We start from the raw sequence: 24012 nt of genomic DNA, 5'->3' as shown, positions 1-24012 counted from the left end.
AATCACTCTAAAAAAACAAGCATCACATCTACGACCTGCTCACAGACACAACCCGACTTACTATTCATAACTGAATCCTGGTTGGGAGATGACATGGCCCCAGTGTTGCACGAAGCCGTTCCTCCAGGCTATCAAACCATCACACAAAACCGTATAGGCAAGAGAGGAGGTGGACTAGCCATTATATTCAAACAGGCATTGAACCTCAGTAAAACAGACAACATCTCCATACAAGGTTGTGAAGCCCTCCTTACCAGATGCCACCCTACTCCAACTTCCTCCTGTAACTTTCTCCTCCTTTACAGACCTCCACCTAACAACTCCACATTCCCAGATGCTTTTCTAGACACAGTCTCAAACCTTATTATACTATACTCCAACCTATGCATTCTTGGGGATCTAAACATTTGGTTTGACAAACCCAATATGCCCCATCCAAAAGCTATCACCACTGCCCTAGTCGCATTGAACTTACGCCAGATTGTACACAATCCCACACACATTGCTGGTCACATCCTAGATGTCATTTTTGCTAAGCCTGAACTAGTTACTATTCATAGCATCACGCCAATCTCTTGGTCAGACCACCATTTGATAACTTTCCGACATACAACTCCACAAATCAACACACCCCACAACTACTTATATACATACACCTATCGACCATGGAACAAACTCAATTTGGATGACTTAGAAACACAACTAACAGCCAACACAGATCTAGATACAATTAATTCAGTGCCAAAACTTTGAGTGGCTACAGGAAGCTTTTGATATCCTAATACCACATAAAACTAAACACAACAAAAGAAAACCAACACCTTGGAGAAACACAGAACTTAAAAAGATAAAGCAACAAATCAGAAAGTTGCAGCGGACCTGGCTCAAAACAAACAGTCAAGACAAACTGCAGCTACACAAACTTAACAGGATATACAAATCAATCAAAAAAGCTAAAACAAAAAAAGGTACTACTCAGACAGAATTCAAAATGCTCAATCTACAACCAAGGATTTTTTTAAAATTCTCAATGAATTTCGAAAACCTACATGCATGGAAGGAAGTCATCCCACTACTCAAGATTTCACAAACAAATTGGTAACTCACTACACAACCAAGGCAGACACATTGGACTCCTATTTAAAACAGAAGAAAAACATCAGCTCCAACCCCTTTCATAAAATACCCTCTCAGAATAAACCAACCCAACCTCTACAGTCCTTCAAACAAATATCCCAGGAGTAATTTATGGATTTGGTCAAAGCAAGCAGACCTTCTGGTTGCCCTTCTGACCCTTGCCCACCACAAATCTTCAAGAACATTCTTGTATCTAATTCTGCTGCCACACCTGTAAGAAGAATCATCAACAACTCTTTAACTTCAGGAACTTTTCCTGTACACCTGAAAAAGGCATACATACGACCTTTATTAAAGAAAACAAACCTAGACCCACAAGACCCCAACAACTACAGACCAATCACAAATGGACCTTTCCTGGGCAAATTGATAGAAAGAGCAGCATTCGCCCAGATGTCACAATTCATTGAAGACAATTCTATACTTTCAGACTTCCAAACTGGATTCCGCCCAGAAAGAAGCACTGAATCGGCACTCATAGCAATCTGGGATGATCTTAAAAACACAGTCAACCGAAATGGAGTTGGCTGCACTACTTCTCTTGGACCCCTCAGCTGCCTTTGATACGGTTGACCATGACACCCTAATTCAAAGACTTCACGAAGCTGGCATACAAGGGATTGCTCTCGACTGGATTACTTCCTATCTTCAAAAAAGATCTAATATCATCCACTCACACCCCTTCTCGTCCGAACCCTACCTCACAAAAGCAGGGGCCCCCCAAGGATCAATCATCTCACCTTTGCTTTTCAACATCTACAAAATATCTTTACCAGAACTGATCAAGGATTTCCATCTCACATGCTACAACTATGCAGATGACACACAAATACTACTTAAATTAGAATGCCCCAAAAACACTGAAAAATCAGAAGTCTTCAGTTGACTCAGAGCCGTTGATCAGTGGATGACCTGGAGCCATCTCAAACTAAATACCTACAAAACAGAAATACTCATATGTGGTGTAGGAAGTTGGCTCTGTATGCACTATTTCAAAGTAAGGAATAGTATGCACAGAGTCCAAGGGTTCCCCTTAGAGGTAAGATAGTGGCAAAAAGAGATAATACTAATGCTCTATTTTGTGGTAGTGTGGTCAAGCAGTAGGCTTATCAAAAGGAGTAGTGTTAAGCGTTTGTTGTACACACACACAAGCAATAAATAAGGAACACACACTCAGACAATTCCAGGCCAATAGGTTTTTGTATAGAAAAATATATTTTCTTAGTTTATTTTAAGAACCACAGGTTCAAATTTTACATGTAATACTTTAAATGAAAGGTATTGCAGGTAGGTACTTTAGGAACTTTGAATAATCAAAATAGCATACACAGTTTTCAAATAAATCACATATAGCTATTTTAAAACTAGACAGTGCAATTTTCACAGGTCCTAGGGGGAGTAAGATTTTGTTAGTTCTTGCAGGTAAGTAAACCACCTACGGGGTTCACGTTTGGGTCCAAGGTAGCCCACCGTTGGTGTGGTAACTTTGGGGTTGCTCTGAACCCCCAGCAGCTCAGGGCCGGTCAGGTGCAGAGTTCAAAGTGGTGCCCAAAACGCATAGGCTTCAATGGAGAAGGGGGTGCCCCGGTTCCAGTCTGCCAGCAGGTAAGTACCCGCGTCTTCGGAGGGCAGACCAGGGGGGTTTTGTAGGGCACCGAGGGGGGGGGGGGGGGGGGGGGACACACAAGTTAGCACAGGAAGTACACCCTCAGCAGGACGGGACGGCCGGGTGCAGTGTGCAAACACACGTCGGGTTTCCAATGTAAATCAATGGGAGACCAAGGGGTCCCTTCAGCGATGCAGGCAGGCAAGGGGGGGCTCCTCGGGGTAGCCACCACCTGGGCAAGGGAGAGGGCCTCCTGGGGGTCACTCCTGCACTGGAGTTCCGATCTTTCAGGTCCTGGGGGCTGCGGGTGCAGTCTTTTCCAGGCGTCGGGATCTGGGAGTCAGGCAGTCGCGGTCAGGGGGAGCCTCGAGAGTCCCTCTGCAGGCGTCGCTGTGGGGGCTCAGGGGGGGCAACTCTGGCTACTCACTGTCGCGTAGTCGCCGGGGAGTCCTCCCTGAAGTATTGTTTCTCCACAAGTCGAGCCGGGGGCGTCGGGTGCAGAGTAGCAAGTCTCACGCTTCCGGCGGGAAACGCAGTTGTCTTGAAGTTGCTTCTTTGGAAACAAAGTTGCAGTCTTGAGTGAACAGAGCCGCTGTCCTCGGACGTTTCTTGGTCCTTCTAGAGCAGGGCAGTCCTCTAAGGATTCAGAGGTCGCTGGTCCTGGGGAAAAGCGTCGCTGGAGCAGTGTCTATAGAAGTGGGGAGACAGGCCGGTAGAGCTGGGGCCAAAGCAGTTGGTGTCTCCGTCTTCTCTGCAGGGTTTTTCAGCTCAGCAGTCCTCTTCTTCTTAGGTTGCAGGAATCGGAGTTCCTAGGTTCTGGGGAGCCCTTAAATACTAAATTTAAGGGTGTGTTTAGGTCTGGGGGGGTTAGTACTCAATGGCTACTAGCCCTGAGGGTGGGTACACCCTCTTTGTGCCTCCTCCCAAGGGGAGGGGGTCACATTCCTATCCCTATTGGGGGAATCCTCCATCTGCAAGATGGAGGATTTCTAAAAGTCAGAGTCACCTCAGCTCAGGACACCTTAGGGGCTGTCCTGACTGGCCAGTGACTCCTCCTTGTTATTCTCATTATCTCCTCCGGCCTTGCCGCCAAAAGTGGGGCAGTGGCCGGAGGGGGGCGGGCAACTCCACTAGCTGGAGTGCCCTGTGGTGCTGTAACAAAGGGGGTGAGCCTTTGAGGCTCACCGCCAGGTGTTACAGTTCCTGCAGGGGGGAGGTGTGAAGCACCTCCACCCAGTACAGGCTTTGTTACTAGCCACAGAGTGACAAAGGCACTATCCCCATGTGGCCAGCAACATGTCTCGAGTGTGGCAGGCTGCTAAAACCAGTCAGCCTACACGGGTAGTTGGTTAAGGTTTCAGGGGGCACCTTTAAGGTGCCCTCTGGGGTGTATGTTACAATAAAATGTACACTGGCATCAGTGTGCATTTATTGTGCTATTGTGCTGAGAAGTTTGATACCAAACTTCCCAGTTTTCAGTGTAGCCATTATGGTGCTGTGGAGTTCGCGTATGACAGACTCCCAGACCATATTTTCTTATGGCTACCCTGCACTTACAATGTCTAAGGTTTTGCTTAGACACTGTAGGGGTACAGTGCCCATGCACTGGTGCCCTCACCTATGGTATAGTGCACCCTGCCTTAGGGCTGTAAGGCCTGCTAGAGGGGTGACTTATCTATACTGCATAGGCAGTGTGAGGTTGGCATGGCACCCTGAGGGGAGTGCCATGTCGACTTACTCGTTTTGTCTTCACCAGCACACACAAGCTGGCAAGCAGTGTGTCTGTGCTGAGTGAGGGGTCCCCAGGGTGGCATAAGACATGCTGCATCCCTTAGAGACCTTCCCTGGCATCAGGGCCCTTGGTACCAGGGGTACCAGTTACAAGGGACTTACCTGGATGCCAGGGTGTGCCAATTGTGAAAACAAAGGTACAGGTTAGGGAAAGAACACTGGTGCTGGGGCCTGGTTAGCAGGCCTCAGCACACTTTCAAATCAAAACTTAGCATCAGCAAAGGCAAAAAGTCAGGGGGTAACCATGCCAAGGAGGCATTTCCTTACATGTGGTGACTGGAAAAATTATGACCCTCTGTGCGCCTGGCCTGACGATCTCGGACCATCTCCTTAAAACCTAGGAATCACCATGGATTCCAAGTTAACTATGAATGCCCAAGTGGACAAATTAGCACGAACAAGCTTCATCACCTTGAAGACTTTACAACGTATCTTCCCCCACAGCAGATTTCCACACAAGGTGCAAGCTACTATCTCGCTTGTACTATCCAAACTGGATTATGCCAATGGCCTCTACCATGGATCATCTCGATCTATTATGAAAAACTACAACATATCCAGAATTCCGCAGCCAGGCTACTATTACATGTAATGCCGCAAGCCCACATCTCCCCTGCCTTAAGAGCACTACACTGGTTACCCGTTGCCAGACGATGCACTTTCAAGCTGCTTTGTATCACCCACAAAGCTATACATGGAACAGGACTGCTTTTTATCAGAAACAAAATAACCAAATACATCCAAAAAAGAAACCTCCGCTCAAGATTGGCACCCCGCATTAGAACACCACCATACAAGAAAAAGACTATTTACGTGGTACATCATTCTCCATTAAGCAGCCAAACTATGGAATTCATTACCCAAACTATAAGAGCCACAGATAACTTTCGTGTCTTCAGAAAACTACTCAAGAGTTGGCTCTTTCCTTCATAACCACCATATTCAAACAACTATGGACTGCATATGCCTATGCTGATAAATATTTTTTTCAGATTATGTGTATATTTCTAGTTATGTATAGTTTCTTTAGAAAATATGTATTGCTACTATGTCATAACAATAAAATACACACTCTTTAAACCTGTTTGACTAAGTATATTTTACCCATGGTTCTAATTATGTATTGTATGTGCATATGTGTGTGTATATATATATATATATATATATATATATATATATATACACATATACATACACACACACACACACACACACACACATATATATGTGTATATGTTTGTGCTTGGCATGTTCGTGGGTCATTGCATGGCTCCTGGGTGGGTTGTTATACTAGATATCTATGAATTCCTGCTCTCATCTTATCACACTTATCTACTCATCATCATATGTCATGTCTCTATCAAACTATCCTCCATTCTCACTCTGACTCATCCCAAATCCTTTCTACTACTTTCATCTCCTAAATAACTCTGCCTAAGCTCTTCCCTCCGCTTCCACATCTAACTCACCAAACCTCACTCTACTACTGTGACCTCCCACACAACACTACTAAATTCTCCCGCATTTATCTCACCCTGCTACTATGCTGTCCCTAACCCTTCCACATACTCTTCCCTCCTCCATCCCCCTTTACTCATCCTAAGACTTTGGGTTGAGTAAATTAAGGATATACTCCCAATTAACACTTCTGGATTTCTTTCCTCCTCCACCCCTCCATTACTCCAGTCAATCTAACTAACAAACTCTTCATATCCGGGGCTCAAATTAACTCATAATAATACTAAAACTGTACTCATTATTTCCCTATACTAATCCATCACTAAATCTTGTTGGGTTCCAGAGTAGCGTGCTACTCACCGAAAAGCGCTTCGACGCCTCGTCAGGGGTAGTAAGTGCTGTATAAATACGATTACAATACAATAATGGAACTTGTAATACGGCGGACAGGATATCTGGCACGTTTGTGAAGGAGTATCCCATCCGCCAAGGTCGTAATCAGGCCCAAAATGTTTGTTACTTTTCTTCGACCTTGCATGTAAAGCTTTTCCCAGGTCTTTGGAAAAACTAAATTGAACCCAAACTCAAATCTGTCTTATGTTGCATTTTGCATCTATACTAAGGAAACCTACAGGCAGCTTTGCCACTCTCAGTAGTTTCAAGTGGATTTAAAGAAAGTATCGACAAAGCTAGTTAGTTTGGCACTGGCTTTTCTGCTTTGCCACTGCTTATTTTCTGTGTGAATTTTGTTGGTAGTCCCCGATTACGTATTGTGTGGGCATACACATTGAGCAAATAATAATAATAATAATTATTATTATTATTAGGCATTCAGTAAGGTAAACTAAAGGCTTAAGTGGGCTCATCCTGTGCCCCGTGCTTTAGCTAGTAGTAGGTGGAGGCAAAGTGTGAATGGCGCTGCAAAAGACCAATAGATGAAGTTGGTTGACTGAAAGCACTAATAAGCACGTAGAGTGTAAATATTTGCTATTAAAAACAGAAAGGTCTTGGCTAACACCAGACTTTAAAAAAACGGAAAAGGCCTCAGGAGTTTCAGATGTTCCAAAAACCTCCCATTAAAGCAGCTACTCAGAAAAAGCGAGGCAGTATTACAGGCACCATTGTCACCAATATCCCTGCTGTCGTCATCTTAACAATGTATAACCGTGTTAGGACACATAACAAAATGCTGAGACGAAGTAAGTAGGACACTGCCAACATTAGACTTAAAATACCAGCAAACCGAGGAGTCTAGAACTACAGGTTATTTGTACATGATGCAATAAGGATATTTTCTGGGCATGCTTGCTATAAGCATCTCCTCTTTTCCAGCTGCTCTTCAGCTGTCATACGCCACCGCAGCCACTTCTGCAACCTCATCTGTGTGGTGCACTGCATCAGAAAGCAACTAGACACTTCTGCTTAGCGGTTTGGACCCTAGGGGTAGCCAAGCAAACACAAGAACAAGAGCAAAAAGAAAAGCAAGCCAGATGTGTACCACTGCCACTGAAAATATAAGCTGCTCACTACAATAAAAGTGTGCACTGCCTTAAAATATAGGAAAAATGGCAACAAAACAATCAGGAATTGAACTTAGAAATTCCACAGACTGCATAGAAAATCAACCTGAAGTGCACAGTAAAGCCTTGCACACCAACGTAGTGGAGAGTACCCTGATGGAGAGTACAGAAAAGGGAATACATAGTGGGCACATGACCAGGACAGGAAACTGTGGCTCATCATTTCAGACACAGGAAGCTTCTAGATGAAAAAAGGAGTATCCAGGAGGCACTAACGTGCTCCTCTTCATCCTCACAAACTGGGGCACAGAGCACCCTCTTAGTTTTTAGTTTTCGTCCTCTCCCCTTCTGCTGCATGTAGACCTTCATGATTAGTATGTGTTCAAGTGCAGAGTCTGGGAGGGCCAGTCTTGGCGTTGGTCCCTTGGTGAGCTAACCTGATGGATGGCTTCTTCTGAAGCGTAAACATATATGTTAGGTTTAAGGTATTTCTCGCCAATTCACCACAGAAGAGAACTGTGGACTTATGCTGATATTACCTGTAATTTCCAAACCACAGACAAAATTCGATACAAATGCCATTTTATTCAGTTATAAAAGTACCAAAGGAGTAGGTCGTTTCCAATAAGTTGCAGCACTTAGTTTGAAAGAGCTCATTCAGAGGCTGTTGCATGGCAGCCTTCTGCACTGCCAATCCATAGTGGTTATGAAACCCTATCACTGTCTAGGACCAAAAGCTGTCCTTTCTCCTCTTTCACAGTCACTTCAACTATCCTCATTGACCAAATAAATACTGCTGCGTTTTCCCTACTCATTCTTCAATATAGACTGTCTCGACAATGTGCAGAAAGGTCTTTATATGGGTTGTGCAAAGTAGGTTTTGAATGGTTGGATCTGTACCAAAACTCAAAAAGTAAAAATATACATATATCTAGCGGGAACTCTTGCGCTGCAAGTGATTATGGTGCAAATCAGCCGTGGATCAAATCACCCAGCCTGCAGTTTAGGCAGTCTAACAGTCGCCTCAGTTATGGGGACATTGCTCTTAGCTGCTGGTTTGGCTGTCGCATCTTACTCTGCATTGAAACATGCATAGTGGCCTTTCATTATAACTAGTCATTGTGTTAAGCTAAGCTTCGTTATCTTGCTTTCAAAGTTCTAGGAATGACCCGAAAGGCCGCCCCTTCCTTTGAGCATGGTAATCTGTTCAAAGAAGCTAACAGCAATGCCAACAAGTCTACCGGTGGGCACCAGTCTTTTGGTTTTGCCAATGTTTGTTTTGTTATGATTTTTGCACACCATTACCATTGTGGAAGCTGCGGGGACCTGAATCAAATTTAAAAAAAATAAATAAAAAAAAATAAAAAAAAAATTTAAATAATCAAAAAGCTAAAATATTTGTAATGTCTGAAGAAGCACAAATTACCATGTTAGTCAAAGGCAGTTAAGAAAACTATGTTTTCTGTGGATGTACCCCTTTATAAAGGGCAAATTGCAGTCACTCGCAGTGAAGTTATTCAATGGCTGAAGTCGCCCCACCCATGCTTTAAGCTGTAGTGGACGAAAGAAAAATGTGAATGACACAACAACAGACCAAAGGATAGAGAGTATGGACTGAAATGCCTAATTATTATTATACATATAATTTAAGTAAAGTGAAAAAAAATTATTGGCTAACACCAAAACTGAAAAGAAATGTGAAAACATGCAAAGGTAAAGTCTCTAAACTTCAGTTTGTACCTATCTACTTGAGCTCTGGGTATAGTGACCACGCACTGTCATAATGGACTACCAAGCGGGCAGGGAATGATGTACAATTGCTGCTTCCATGACCCAAATGTGAACCTATGGACTGAACTACTGCTCGTCCTTGTAAGTTTAAAGTTATTCCCAAAGAGTTAGTGTCGACACGGTGAAGGGAGTTTTCAAACATTCAGAAATAGGCATAATGTAAGGATGAGAAGACGGACTTAAACTAGCAGATGTCAAAAGCACTACAAAGCTATTGCAAACAACTGGGAAAGCAAAATCACGTTAAAAGCCCTTCTGCTTCTTTATCAACAGACAGCTTATCAAAATGAATGCTGAATGAACAAAGCAAGAGGGTGAATCCTGCGCTCTTAAAGGGTGCATGGTGGAGTTCCAGTCACCAAGACACCCTTAGATGCCATCACCTTGTGGTTGCGTGTCTGTCTCTTTATAATAGAGTAAGGCATGGTAACAACAGGACCAGTCCAGTTAGACAACACACCAAATCAGCATGAAGACAGAGTAGGATTTTGTTCTTTTAAGAGCAGGTTAGATGAGAAGAAATAACAAGCGTCAACTAGTATGTCCACATGCCTACTTGCCTCAACAGTTTGGCTCCAAACTTGTTTATTACACGGTCAGTGGTGTGGAATTCATATAGCCCGATGCCCAGAGCATATTGTTTGGGGCCAAGGACAACAAGTTTTCATTTTTATTTTGTCGTTGAGACAAAAGGGCCCATCGCCCTGCAGCACAAACCCTTTGTCTGCCAGTTTACATTACCACATTATGGAGCAGGGAAGGGAATTGCCTGTAGTTGATGTATTATTTGTATCCATACGCTAAAGCCGTCTAAACTTGTATTTATGGTTCATTAATGAAAAAAACGTTACTAGGGCGAGCGGGCTAAATAAATGTTGTAACCTCAGACTGCACTACTGACAGTTCCAATAAAAAAAAATGTTTTAAAACACACAACATTTATTCATGTTTGCAATGTTTAACATTATGAGGATATGTATAATGATCCCAGAATGCTCTCCGATTAGATGCAAATATTTTCAGAAGCTTGAAAGCAAAATTGCTTTAAAAAAGAAATGTTCACAAAAAATGTGACTAGGAGAAAAATGTTTTGCTCCAATACTGTGAAATTTTAGGTACCATTTCTCTGAAGCATAAATTAGTCAAATGCATTGATGCAAGCTAGTATTTCCAAAGTATGTTCATAATGGAAAACCAGTGAAAGCAGTTTCAAGATGATTATGGGAAACATGGAAATATACAAGCATTGTCAAAACCAAAAGGTCCAACATTGGTGCATTCTTTTGGTTTTGTTAATGTATATATTATTCTGACATGGCTTTGATAAAAACTTTATTGCTATGGGAGCAGCTGGGCCCTCATCATTATACCAAACATTGGCGAAAAATACAAAATATTTTTTGGTCTCAAAAACCACACACTGCCACAGTAGTTGCTGGCACTGAACAAAACTACTTTGGGTGCTGATATGCTCCTTGTGAAAGAGTAGATGACTATCACTCGTAATGAAGGCAGCTGACAGATGGATAGAGAGGGGGAAAGTCTTGCTTAACGCCAGACCTAATTAGGGGCCCAATTCTTTAAAAAAGAAATTCACAAAAGTGTACCCAAAGTAGATGTCTTTGCATTAGAGCAGATTTACATATTTCATGAATTCCCGAGAACTTACAAAAGTAGAATAGGAAATTGTAGTCATAGGAAATATTTGTGAACTGTATTTTAGCAGGAGCAAATATGCATGTGTCGATTTGCTCATGAGAAAATCTGTTGAGCGTTTGTTTAAAAGTTCACTTTCCCTCCAAACACTTTTTTTCTCCAACCCTGGAAGAAGTTTTACCTCTGCCTTTGTCAGAACTAAAATTCCAATCTTTCTCAGTATGTGAAAATATTTGCAAAAAGAGGATGAAGCCCTTCAAAAACACGCATGTTATTAGGTTTGAAGACTCAAACGGGCATTCAAACCCTGGAACTATTGCTTACCGCTACCTCCAGCCCCAGTACGTAGATCTGGGGAAAGGTGGCAAAATAAAGAAATAGCTAGTATTCAAGTCCTACTATACCATTAGCCAGGCATAATCACCAAAGCTATTATTAGAGTTCCTATATAATGAGACTGCTGCCATAACTTGTCACCGCACTACAAGGTACCAAAGGGACAAGATTATTATTATTATTATTTTTTTTAACAGGACAAGTAGATTTATGAAACAACTTATCACATCAAGTAAATATTTTATTAAATTCCACAACCCTATACAGTGCTTTATGCCAAAGTTTGTTGTCTCTTTAAAAGTAGCAGCAGTTACCATTACCCTCCTCAACTACACCCTCCTCAACTAACCCATCACGTGGCCAGCAGGTCCCGTCAGACAGCCTCAAGCATTTATCTCACTGAGCCCTGTTACTCGTATTTTAATCGCAGAAGCTCCTTCGTCTGTTCAGGGGTGTGGAATCCTTATAGCCCAAAGCCCAGGACATATTGTTTGGGGTCAAGGACAACAAGTTTTGTTGTTTATTTTTTTCTTGGGACAAGTAGGCTCAACACCCTGCAGCACCAACCCTTTGGCTGCAAGTTTACATTACCACTTTATGGATCAGGAAAGGGCAGTGTCTGGAGTTAAGGTGATATTTGTGCCCATATGTTACTGCTGTTCGAACTTGTATTTAGGGTTCAATAATGCATAGCCTTTATTATTAGGGTAAGTACTCTAAGAAAATGTTGTAAGCTTGAACTGCACTACCGACAGTGGTTCCAGCATTAAAATGTATATACATGATTGCAAAGTTTAACAATCAGAGGCTATGTATAATGCTCCAACAACACTCTCTGGGTAGATGCAAATATTTGCAGAAGCCTAAAAGCAAGAGTGATTATTTGCTTTCAAAATAAAATGCTAATTAAAAATGCAACTAGGAAAAACAGTTTTGCTAAAGCACTGTGAAATTTTAGGTGCCATTTCTTTGAAGCATCATTTAGTAAAATGTGTTGATGCATGCTCTTATTTAAAAAAATACATATTCTTAATGGAAAAATCAGTGTAACCAATTTCAACAAGATTATGGGTAACATGAAGATAAACAAGCATTGGCAAAGCCAATAGGTCTGACACTGGTGCTCAGCCTTTTGGTTTCGTCAATGGATGTCTTGTTTTGACATTGTTTTTGTAAAACATTATCGTTGTGGGAGTTGCCAGGCTTTCACCATCATAAACATTGGCAAAAACATTTTTTGGTCTCAAAAAGCACACAATGCCACAGTAGTTCCTGGCACTGAATTAAACTATTTTATGTGCCAATATGCTTCTTGGGAAACAGGAGAATGCGGTCACTCACAATGAAGCCATGTGATAAATAAAGAGATAGATTTTAAATAAAAACAATAAGGTCTTGGATAACATTTAGCCGTCCAATTCTTAAAGAAAATTACACATGTGCACCCATGCTATATAGGTCCTTGAATTAATGGAGATTTACGACTCATGAATTCACATGAATTTACAGACGTAGGCTAGGATATCGTACTCCTAGAAAATATTTGTGTACTACATTTTATCATGAGCAAATACACATGTGCAGATTTGCTCATGCGAAAATCTGTTGCGCTTTTATAGGTTCACTTTCCCTACAATTACCTTTTTCCCCAACCCTGGAAGAAGTTTCACTTCTATCCTTTCTCAGTACAGGAAAAGATTAGAGAAGAGCTTGCGAAAACCCCTAAAACATGCAAGTTAGCAGGTTTGTACAGACTCAAAAGGGAATTCCATTTGTGGAATGATTGCTTATCGATATCTACAGCCCCAGTATGTAGATTTGCTGAAAAGTGCAAAATAAGGGAAGTGCTAGCATTCAAAACCTACAATGGTAAGAGCCCTGACATAATCCTAGAGGCTTTTATCCGTGCTCTTATAGAATGAGATTCCTGCCATAATTTGTTGTCGCACCACATGGCACCAACGGGACAAGTGTTTTTTTTTTTTTTTTTTAACAGGCCAAGTAGATTTATAGAGCAACCTGCCCACGGACAAGTAGATATTTTATAAAATTCCACACTCCCGAGTGTTATGGGTTTACTATGCTTGCTCTGTAAATCCAACGAAAGGCATACTACAAGCTTGAGACTGCTTAATTCACTATTCTAACTTCAGGCCATGAAGGGGGAAGAAATGTTCTTGTGCCTTGCTCTCAGTAAGAACTGTGTGAGAACAGAGGCCTGTCAGTGGTCATGAATACACTGCATACTCAGCAGCTAGTAGGACACAGCAGTTAGCTTCAACATGTGGAGCACTGGCTATGCACCCAATCAGGAGCCACTATGGCTCCTAATCTTACTACCTAACTTCTTGCAATTATACAAACAACTTTGCCTTTACTTTTTATGCCGTCTGGATTTGTCCATCTCATTAAAATGTAGTACCCGGCTCCTGTGAAAAAAAATTCATAAATGTATGCTTCCACTATTTATTTAAGTGAAATGAAAAATGGTGCAAGTTCGACAGACAGAGAAATATGAAGCATGCACAAATAAAAAGGTACAGCAAAACAACACTGAAATTAGAACTTTCTAACTAGATGATACTGGCAGCAAGCAGACAAAAACATCTACTAGAACCTCAAGTGCACAGTAAGTGGAGGCATTTAACGTTAGCTTGCATCCTGGTCATTCAAGCACTGCTAAAATGGAACTGCCATCTCCTCAGAGGCATTTACTTCCACACAAAAATATTTAAAAAAAAAAAAAAAAAAAACTTGTTACATTTGGAAATACCAAGCAGAGTATTAACAATGGACTCATGTCAGTCAGATTAATTTGTGAATAACCTGTCGTTTCCACATCAGTTCCATGCACACATTTGCAAATGCTATTTAAAGTTGTGTGTCCCTTTAAAACAGTTTACGTAGGACTACTCTTGCGTCGAATGTAAGTAAATGTCACTGCCTTCAAGAGCAGACATTTGGTCCTGGGTGACCTTTACAGCACCGGATTATGTAACTTCGCTCCAGACTCGACAAAAGGAAATTCTGAACAAGGAAATATGCCTATCAACTATATGTTCTGGATTGTTTGTTAAGTAGAAAAACATGTCTTCTTTCTTACGATTATTTTCCTATTTGTTGCGTAGGGACGATTTTTATCACAGACGGAAAAAAGTGATGTGTGATGGGACACACCAGTATACTAAAAGGCTTCTGCAACAAAAACACAAGGTTTGTAGTATCCGTTGTGAGAACAGAATGTTGAAGAACTCTTGAAAACCAAGCCGCCAAGGGTCCCGAGAACTGTTGTGGGTGGGATTCTAGCAACCACGTGGTGAACTACAAAATCACAGGGGGCGGGGGGACCTAAACAACTGATGCCTTGCTAAGTATGACACATTCAGGAAATGTGACTGGTCGGATCCTGACCTGAATCGTTTAAAATGGGCAATTTAAAAGGATGCTTAACGGTAGCTAATTGTTTTAAGCACCCTGCTGTGATAACGAACAGCAACCCCCAATGAAACACCAGGCACTACAAGGAGAGACTGACTGTATGTTAACCATGTCACGCATACAACACTGCTATCCATGAACGTTCGTAAGGTGTCAAAGAAAAAGTGAAAGATGGGACTTCCAGGGCCGGGGCTCCTGTGGGGCCCTTGTTTTAGTCCCGGAACCGTTATTATTTGATAATACGGATAAAACACAGCTAGCGGCCACCACAGATGCCTGAGGGGAAAGGATCCGTACTGTCCAGCAACACTTCTGTCAAACAACCAACCTCCTTTCAAGGGAACGCTGTATGGTATTACTCAACGGAGTAAGTCTGCGGGGACCGAAACTGAAACGAGCCTAACAGGGAGTGACGACGACTTCTGGGTACAAGGAACAGTTTGGACTGAACAGGAGCCATGGTGGAGTGAAGTCAAGCGAGACATGAGAGTCCAGGCCTCAACCAGTACCTTGTCCGTTCGTGATGATTGATGGGAAGATTTACTGGAGGTTGATTTTTGTCTGGCCACTTTAATCCATTACAGGGGCGAGAAAATAAATTTCCCAGTGACTGTTCATTGAACTGGAGATATGACAGCCTGTACCCTTCATGTCTAGAACATGCCGGATGCCAGAATCCTGGCTCTAATCTCTTCTGAGCGAGTTTATATTTCAAGTCCTGAGAAGGACTCAAATCACTCCATAGAGCCAAGGTTGAAAAAGCGGTATTTTCATGTGGGTATATTTTTAGTAATTTGTGCTTTTAAGCGATACTTTCTAACCTATGCTGTTCATAAAATAATTGTATTTAATGCCTGTATCACTGCCTTTCCCCCTGCCGCTGAAAGGGGGCATCTAGTGAAGACAAAACTGCTCTCTTACCCAGTCGCGCATTTCAAGAAAAAAAAATATATATATGCATTCCAGTGCGTTTATGTATGTGATCCTGTCTGCTTGGGTTTAGACACTTATTTTGCGGCATTTACTGGATGCCACCTCGAATGTTTGGAGTAGATTTTTTATTGGGAGGGGGGCACTGTTCACGCATCTCCACAGAGGTCACATTTCTAGTGACACCTGCAGCCAGATTTGGCTTAGCAGCAGACAGCGCTTCTCAGGCCTACAATCGGGAGCGTATATTTATAATGGAAAAAAAATACAAACTCAAAAGGCCCAGAAGACAGTGCTGGTATCAAAAATCCCAGATTGGGTAAAGGCATCACAAATGACCTGGGGCATTTTAGCAGCACTGATGTCACATGTCAAAATCATCTCCGTAAGATGGACAGACTTGAAACCGTGTCTATCACTCGTCAGCATTACCAATGGAAGGTTGGCAGGAGTAAGCAAAAGTCTGTCACAAGTCATATTTGTCTATACATAGTTAGTAGGGCTGGATACGAGTTAGTAACGTGACCTATTTGTGTCAGACTACTGACAGCACTGACTGTAGTGCTCATAACAGTCAAACATTAGTGTCACATCTTAAAGGCTAACTAGAAAGAATCAGTGATGTATCAGTATTGCACATAAAAGGTTGATAAAGTTGGAGCATTCTGCCATGCCCCAAACACCACCACAAATCAGGGACCCCCCATAACCATGTTGCATCCCCCACACTTCTGCATCACACGAAGAAAAATAAAGGTAGACTGAAAGAATAGGGATATCTGAGAAGTTTAAATTTCATTGTGAAGGGGCTCCTGGCGCAAATTAACAGATGTTTAATTTTGTCATGCTCATGGTACCGATTTTATCATCCTTAGAAGGCTGAAAGAACTGGCTGGAATATGAGTATGTAACCAAGTAATCAAACACAGGATAGACGGTTTAAAAATATATATTTAACTTTCCGATAACTTTTGCCCAGTTTAATACCCACTGGTGAAATTTAACAGAGACTTAGCACATATAAACTCGTGGTATTTTGAAGTTTTCACAGAATCATAGCGGACAAAAGAGTGCTCATTTGATGATAATATTGGAGTAACAAACCTAAACAAAATTTGGTGGAAGGATTAGTTTATGTCAAGATTTGTGCCAAACCAGCAAGTGCCGGGCAATAATATGTTCAACGTGGCAGGAAGTTAGAAATTTACACTCATTGCAGGTATGTCAGGTTTCGTGCAGATCCAGTAGAGGTGAATGCAAGTAAGGGGTCGGTAGGGCCAAAACATTTTTTGATTTACTAATAACTTTGGAATTGTTTGGCAAAGACTCAGCATATTAAGCTTACTCTTGGTGCAATGCATACCACTGCCCACGTCCCAACCCTGCTCATTACACATCTTTGCCAATGAAATGGAAAAAAATAAAAACAAAAAAAACAAAAACTGTACAGCTGCAAAACTGTAACACCACCACCCAAGAATCTTATCAAGAATCCAATTATTAAATAAGGGGGACATCTAACAGGAGTGTGGAATTTTATAAAAAATATATATCTACTTGTCCATGGGACAGGTTGCTTCATAAATCTACTTGTCCTGTTAGGAAAACAAAATATACTTCTCCCTTTGGTGCCATATAGTGTGGCAACAAATTACGGCACAACATAATTAGTGCTCCGATAACAGCCTCTCTGATTAAGTAGGGTTTGAATTCTTGCAATTCCTATATTTTGCCACATTTAAGCAGATCTAAATGCAGGGGCTACAGATGGGTAAGCAAAAGTTCCAGGGTTGAACGCTCTTTTGAATCTGTGCAAAATTACTAACTTGCATGTTTTCCGGGTTTCCACCAGCTATTCTCTAATTTTTCCCCATACAGTGAAAGGTTGGAAACGTACTCCTGACAAAGGCAGAAGTAAAACTTATTCATGGGTTGGGCAAAAGTGGTTGGAGGGAAAGTGAGCTTGTAAACACTCAACAGATTTTAGCATGAGCAAATCTACACATGCATATTTTTGTGCTCAATGCAGTTCACAAATATTTTCTTGGAGTACGATTTCCTGGCCTACTTCTGTAAATTCATGAAAGCTGTAAATCTGCACTAAAGCAAAGAATCAAATTGAAGCACCATGTCGGATAATTGTGACAGTACTTACCAGTCCATACCCAAGTATATCAGAAACCTGCGCCCCTTATCTGAGAACTGTGATCATACTGCATGCAACATGAACTGCAAAAAGAATGATGGATGGAAAGGTTTTTCTTTCAGAGTGGAGGTAACTTAACAGTTTGGCATTGGACCACCAACTGATAAATGGTATATTATTTCCAGTATTAGCAGGGATCTGAAGCCCTAATGTACTCTACAAAATGTTCAGCACACAATCGCAAGTACGAGCAAAAAAACATGTGCAGCGTTACTCCGAATAACTTTAGATAGTCACCAGGATGAAACTATGCCGATGTCCATTTTAATGTAAACAGTGATGATATTCCTATTACTAGGAAATGACAACCAAGCCACTGGGGGAGTATTCTTATTGCTAGGAAATGATAACCAAGCCAATGGGGGAGTATTCTTATTACTAGGAAATGACAACCAAGACACTGGGAGTGACTCTATGGTTGTTTTGAACACCCGCAGTACCTTCACCATGGAGTAGATATACTTTTCCTTCCTCCCAATAAGTTGATAATACCAGCCCAAGAAAAGTAAACCATGCCTTCCTCAGGCAAGGCCATACTTTACGTTAGGAAAGCAACAGTGACGTTCTTACATGCGGGAAGCACGGGAATCCTACCCTCATCACGGGGTGACTCCCCCACACCCTCAGTCAAGAAAGTGAACTATGCGGCACCCCCACCCCGTCGACAGTTAACACATCTTAACCAGAGAGGGGACACTGAGCCTTTGCACCGCGTTACGCCAAGGACTGAAATCCTAATTCGTCCATCCATCTGTCAAGAAGCATGGTAATTAAAACTTGAGTCTTGCTTAAGAAGTGTTTCTCCTCCCTACTTTAAGGGGGCTCGGCGTTAACGAAATGCATTTTGACATGCATTCTTACATAGCAATGATCGCCTATGTCTTGGGATTTTAGCACTTAAAATGACATTACCTACCAGCTTCGTCGCACACGACAGCGACATCCTCACTCCCTCATCATGAGAGTAACCTTATCTTTCCTTACCTGAGGATGGTGACACTACCCCTCCGCACAGGCAAGAACACCACAGGTTCGGACACGCGGATCGGCTTGAACTGGAACTTGCATCCGAAGCAGAGCGCAGAGTCGCTGAAGAAGGACACGGAGACGATGGGTCGCTCGAAGATGTGGATGGGGTCCACGTGCGAGACGATGCAGCCTCCGGGCTGGTAATCGTTGATGACAGCACTGTTAACGAAGCCTTCGGGGATGACTCGGTGCTGCTCCAGCTTGCGGATGACAAGCTGGTGCACCCAGGAGGGGATCTCATCCACGTCGCCCTTGGGGTATAGCCGCTCCTGGCCGGGCCCGCGCTTCTGCAGCTGCGCTCCGTAAGTATAGCCCTCCCCGAAAAAGTACTTGTTGCGCAGCGGAGCCCGGTCCACGGTGTGCTCCTTGTAGAGACCTTTCTCGGCGGCGCGCACCACATCGTCGATGCGGCTCTCGATGCGGGAGCACTCCTCCGGGCTAAAGAGCCGCATCTGCCGGATGCCGTGCTTTACCAGGCGCGCCTCCTCGTCCCGGTGGTGGAGAGGCGGCGGAGGGGGAAGTGGCAGCTCCTCATGGTCGCTGTACTCGCCGTCTGACAGCTTCCTCTTGGAGCCCGGCTCGGGGCCTTTATGGTAAGGCATCATGGACTGGAGCTTCTCCCGCAGGTCCGTGTATCCACTAGCTGCCATACTGCGGGGCTCACATCACCCAGAGGCGGCTGCAGCAGGGGGAGCCGCCGCCGCGCATGGCTCAGCTCCGCCGATCGGCGCGAAGGCAAGATCAAGAGCGAGCTGAGGAGTCCATGATGAAGGGCCGCCTTCACCTGCCGGGGACAGCAGGGGCTTCGGGGCACAGAGTAACCAAAGGCGCCCCCTACTCACCAAAATAACGAAATACGGGTAATTTCAGGGTGCTTGGCAGTAGCGCAGCCCGCAAATCCCGGTCTCCACCTCAACCTAACTTTCAGACAGCGAGATCGAGCCTCCCCCCTTCGCGATCCCATTGGCCGCGACAACGAGCTGTGGCGTAGAAAGGAGCGCTTAAGCCACCCATTGGTTGATCCAACCTTCCATCAAAGGACGAGTTGATATTATGTATCCACACAAGTTAGGATGACGTGCAGCGATTATGAGGACCCCTGTGCTGGTAAAGCTGTTTAAATGGATGCCTGACAAGTGTGGTTTTAATGTACAGGCCATTAACTGTAATTGTAAGTGTGACATATCTTTTCATACAAATATTTTTCTTCATCAAAGGGCATTAACCCACAGTCTTCACGGCCATTGCCCTATAACATTTTTTTTAATAGAAGGAAGTAAAACAGGCGCGCCGTGACCCCCATTGTTTGGATACTTTGGCTTACTCCAGAGAAATACGTGACAGAAGAAACGTCGCTTGTTCCGTGGCGGGTAATCGACTTAGACGATGGACTGGGACTAGGCACAGCCGACAGATTTCTCTTAGAAAAAAACTAGAGTGCTAACTTTAGTTAACTGATTACACAAGCTGGGGGGCTGTAAAGCTAATTGTATTTTAAAATAAGTACATTTTTATTTCAAGATTTTAAGAATATCTAGAAGGAAGTGAATTTCAAGATAACTAGTATATATTTATTACGTTATGAGCACCCCACATCCCCGTAGTCTGGGCTCTAGCAGGAAGAACAATTTTTAATGCATCCTTTGCAGGATGCTTCACGGATGTTGAGAGACTTAAGCGCTCAGAGACACTGAACACACAGCCACGAGTTAGGCAAAGTTCACTGGGGTTCATGATTGTATTAAAAACACGGAGGTGAGGATTATGCTTTCTCTTTCTTTACTATCAAACACAACAGCTAATAAAAACAAACAAAACATTACTTTTTCCCATGAGGCATGAATAACCTCCATTCGACCCACCAATCAGGGCCCACCATACACTATATAGTCCTTAACAGACATAGTCCCTCTTCTTTCTTTGCTCATCACAATTCCAATGATAACACATTGACTAACTTGAAACCAGTCCTGGCGACCAACATTTATGTTCAAACTTCTCCTTGGTCCCATCACTGAAGAGTGGCAACTAACCAGCACAACCAGTGCAACTTTGAACCAAATCTTCATCACGTCCCCAGAACGATAACACCAGGTGCAACATCCATAATAGGTTTGTAATAAAACAAATTAGAAGTAGAATCTGATGACCAATTGGCCACCATCATAATGTTTTCTAACCTTGACTGTGAGGTAAAAGCTTTTGTGGCCATAGCTCCCATCACAGAATGAGCCACAAATATGGAGATATCAATACCTGCCTCTTGCAACAACCACCTGACCCATCTTTCCAGAGTCTCCGAAGAGACAGGACCAAAAGGTTTCTGAAGTGAAATCAACAACTGGCCAGAATGAACGTTGCATAATTCAGGGATACTAGGCGTCAGACTGAGAGAGAAAGAATGTAGTGTTGTCGAAAATTCTGAAATTTGGTCAAGTCCCCGGAAATTCTCCATGCCATGAGGGACAATTGTTCCTCCTGAATAAGAGGATGCGGATGCCCCATTGGATCTAACAATAGATCCCTGACGGCAGGATCTGCACTGATGGAGTACAACACAGCTCTAATGCCACCAGAAACCATGATTGAGCTCTCCAAAATGGGGTTACTAGAACCAGCTCCGCCATTTGACGACGAGCTTGGGAGGGAACCCTGAGAATCACGGGAAAAGTGGGGAATGCATAACTCAATTCCCCCATCCAAGATTGTAGGAAGGCCTCCAAACTGGCTGCTTACGGATCCAGTCTCCAGCTGTAAAACTGTGGTAGGTGGGCATTTAGGCAAGACAGAAGTAGGTCTACCGAGCATGGACCTCAAAGATGATTCAGAAACTGGAATACCCGGGGATGCAACCTCCAATCGCTGGGATCCCGGAGATACTGAGCGTTCAGTCTGCCACTACATTCACCTTGCCTGGAATATATTCTGCTGTTATTGAAATCTGATGCTTGAGGCAGAAATGACAAAAGTATTTTGCAATTTCCGCTAGCATCCGCAACAAGTTCCCCCAAGTTTGTTGATATACCTTACCGCGATATGTTTCCATTCTCAGGAGGGTACAACATTTCGTCTTGACAGGAGATTGCTTCTTCACTGCAAAAGAACCCGCCAATAGGTCGAGACAATTGATATGGATTTGAAGCTCCTCCCCGGGACCACCGTCCCCCCGTTTCCAGCTGGCCGCATCTGGCCCCCTAGCCCCATCTGCTGGCATCTGACCCATGACCACTTCCAGAATCGAAACAAAAATCACCCTGCCGTTCCAGGCATCTATATGAGTCAACCACTATTGAGTTTCCGTCCTGGCTTCCTGCGACAAAGCAATCTGTTCCGAGTAGGAGAGACCTCTGCGGAGATGCAGAATCTTCAACCTCTATAAAGCCCAATAATGTAAGGGACCCCGAAATATAACCTGGATAGACGAAGCCAGGAGGCCCACCAATCGGGCAAGTACCCTCAATGAAATCGAAGGAGCAGACAATACTTTCTTTAATTCCTTCTTGATGGCCAGTCTCTTGGTCAGGGGAAGTTTGAGTTGGGCTACAACTGAATCAATCTGGAAGCCTAGAAAGGCCATACTCTGGGACAGAATCAACTGGGATTTCGCTTCATTTACAATGAACCCTAGATCCTGAAGCAATTGAATTGTCCAGGAAAGATGAAGCAGAACAAGACGTTTTTCGTGCGCCATGATGAGTATGTCGTCTAGACAAACTATCAGATGGACACCTTTCTCCCTGAGCCACTACCGGACACATGATTGTGGTGAACACCAAGGGACAGAAGAGAGGCCAGATGGGAGGGTTGAGAATTCATAGCACTTGTCGCGCCGAAAGAATTGAAGAAACCGGAAATGAGGAGCAAATATAGGAATGGTCAGGTAGGTGTCTTTGAGGTCCAGACGCACCATCCAATCCCCCTCTTGTGAGAGATCTCAGGAGAGGCGAATGCCCTCCATCTTGAAATGTCAGTAGACAATCCAAGAACTGAACTGGCGTAGATTGAGCATCAAGCGAGAACCCCCTCCCTTCTTTTGAACCCGAAAGATCGTATTGATTAATCCCATGGGATGGGGTTGTGCAAGGGCAGTGGCTCCTTTTTGAAAAAGGGCTGTTATTCTTGACCTATAAACACACTCTCTTGATGGGAAAAAATGAGTGGGAGGGGAGGAGACGTTTGGTAGGGAGTTGAATAAAACTCCAGATGACAGCCGGCTATCACCTCTAAGAGCCATGCCTCTTGGGTAATCAGTAACCAGTTTTGTGCAAACAAACTAACCCTGCCCCCCAGCACTACCTTCCCGGAAGGAATAATTGTTACCTGTTTGAGGGATGCTTTGGTTGTATTGTCCTCCTCAGTGAAACCCTCTGGAGTTTCGGCCTCTGTACCCTCAGCTTCAAGATGGATAGAAATTGGGATTTCCTTGATAATCAGAGTTCCCTCTTCCCCTGTAGCATAGCCTGGAGGTCTGGGGGCTGCCAGAGGCCGATGCTCGACCCATGTAGCGTACGGATCTGTGAAAAAGGACACTATAAAAAACGTTCTTAATTGAAGTCTGGGCTTTTTTCTAAAGCAGATAAGGTAGCTACATATTTGGCTAAGTATTTTACAGAGGACCTTCATCAGAGGGGGCCAGTTCAGCCAATTTGGAGTCAATACAAATAAATGAAGATTTTCACTGCTCAGTAGAACTGGAACTATTGGCATTCCCTAACATGCACACTGCCCTCTGAGCCCACTCCAACAGGACATCTGGGTTGATGGCTTCTTGTGCATCCTTTGCTTGGACTGCTAAGTCCAGGATTTTGAGAGGTCCTGATAAGTCCAGTAGTTTGTCCTTGCACCCGCACCAGGCCCTATCTATGCCTTTTTTAGGGTCCCTCGCATATTTCTTAAGGAAGGTAACAATGTGCGGATCCAACTCTAGGGTCTCTGCCACTTTCCCTGGTAGCAAAGTGCGAGGGCATTCTGACCACAATGTATTGCAAATGTCTTTTTCAAACCCCTTCCGAATGCGTGATTGAACATACAAGGCCACTTCTTGACAGGGGGTCCACTCTGTGGACCTAGGATGCACAATATTGTCAGAGTTAAAATGTAAATTCTTGCTAGGA

General features: G+C 43.4%; 1 protein-coding gene across 2 annotated transcripts in view; it reads right to left on the bottom strand.

Moving 5' to 3' along the window:
• ALKBH5 (alkB homolog 5, RNA demethylase) overlaps window positions 1-19917 on the bottom strand; it is a 123918-nt gene extending 104001 nt beyond the window's left edge. Inside the window, exon 1 of one of the 2 annotated variants that reach the window (XM_069210095.1) lies at window positions 18854-19917. In XM_069210095.1, the coding sequence (XP_069066196.1) occupies window positions 18854-19548 (695 nt within the window). In that variant the 5' untranslated portion in view covers window positions 19549-19917. The remainder of the gene's footprint in view (window positions 1-18853) is intronic. The other variant, XM_069210094.1, reaches the window with a different exon arrangement.
• Window positions 19918-24012: the final 4095 nt, after the last annotated feature.

The sequence above is a fragment of the Pleurodeles waltl genome, chromosome 10 (assembly GCF_031143425.1).
Source record: "Pleurodeles waltl isolate 20211129_DDA chromosome 10, aPleWal1.hap1.20221129, whole genome shotgun sequence".
NCBI lineage: Eukaryota > Metazoa > Chordata > Amphibia > Caudata > Salamandridae > Pleurodeles > Pleurodeles waltl.
The sequence above is the reverse complement of the archived record's forward strand: the minus strand, read 5'-3'. Positions and strand labels throughout refer to the sequence as shown.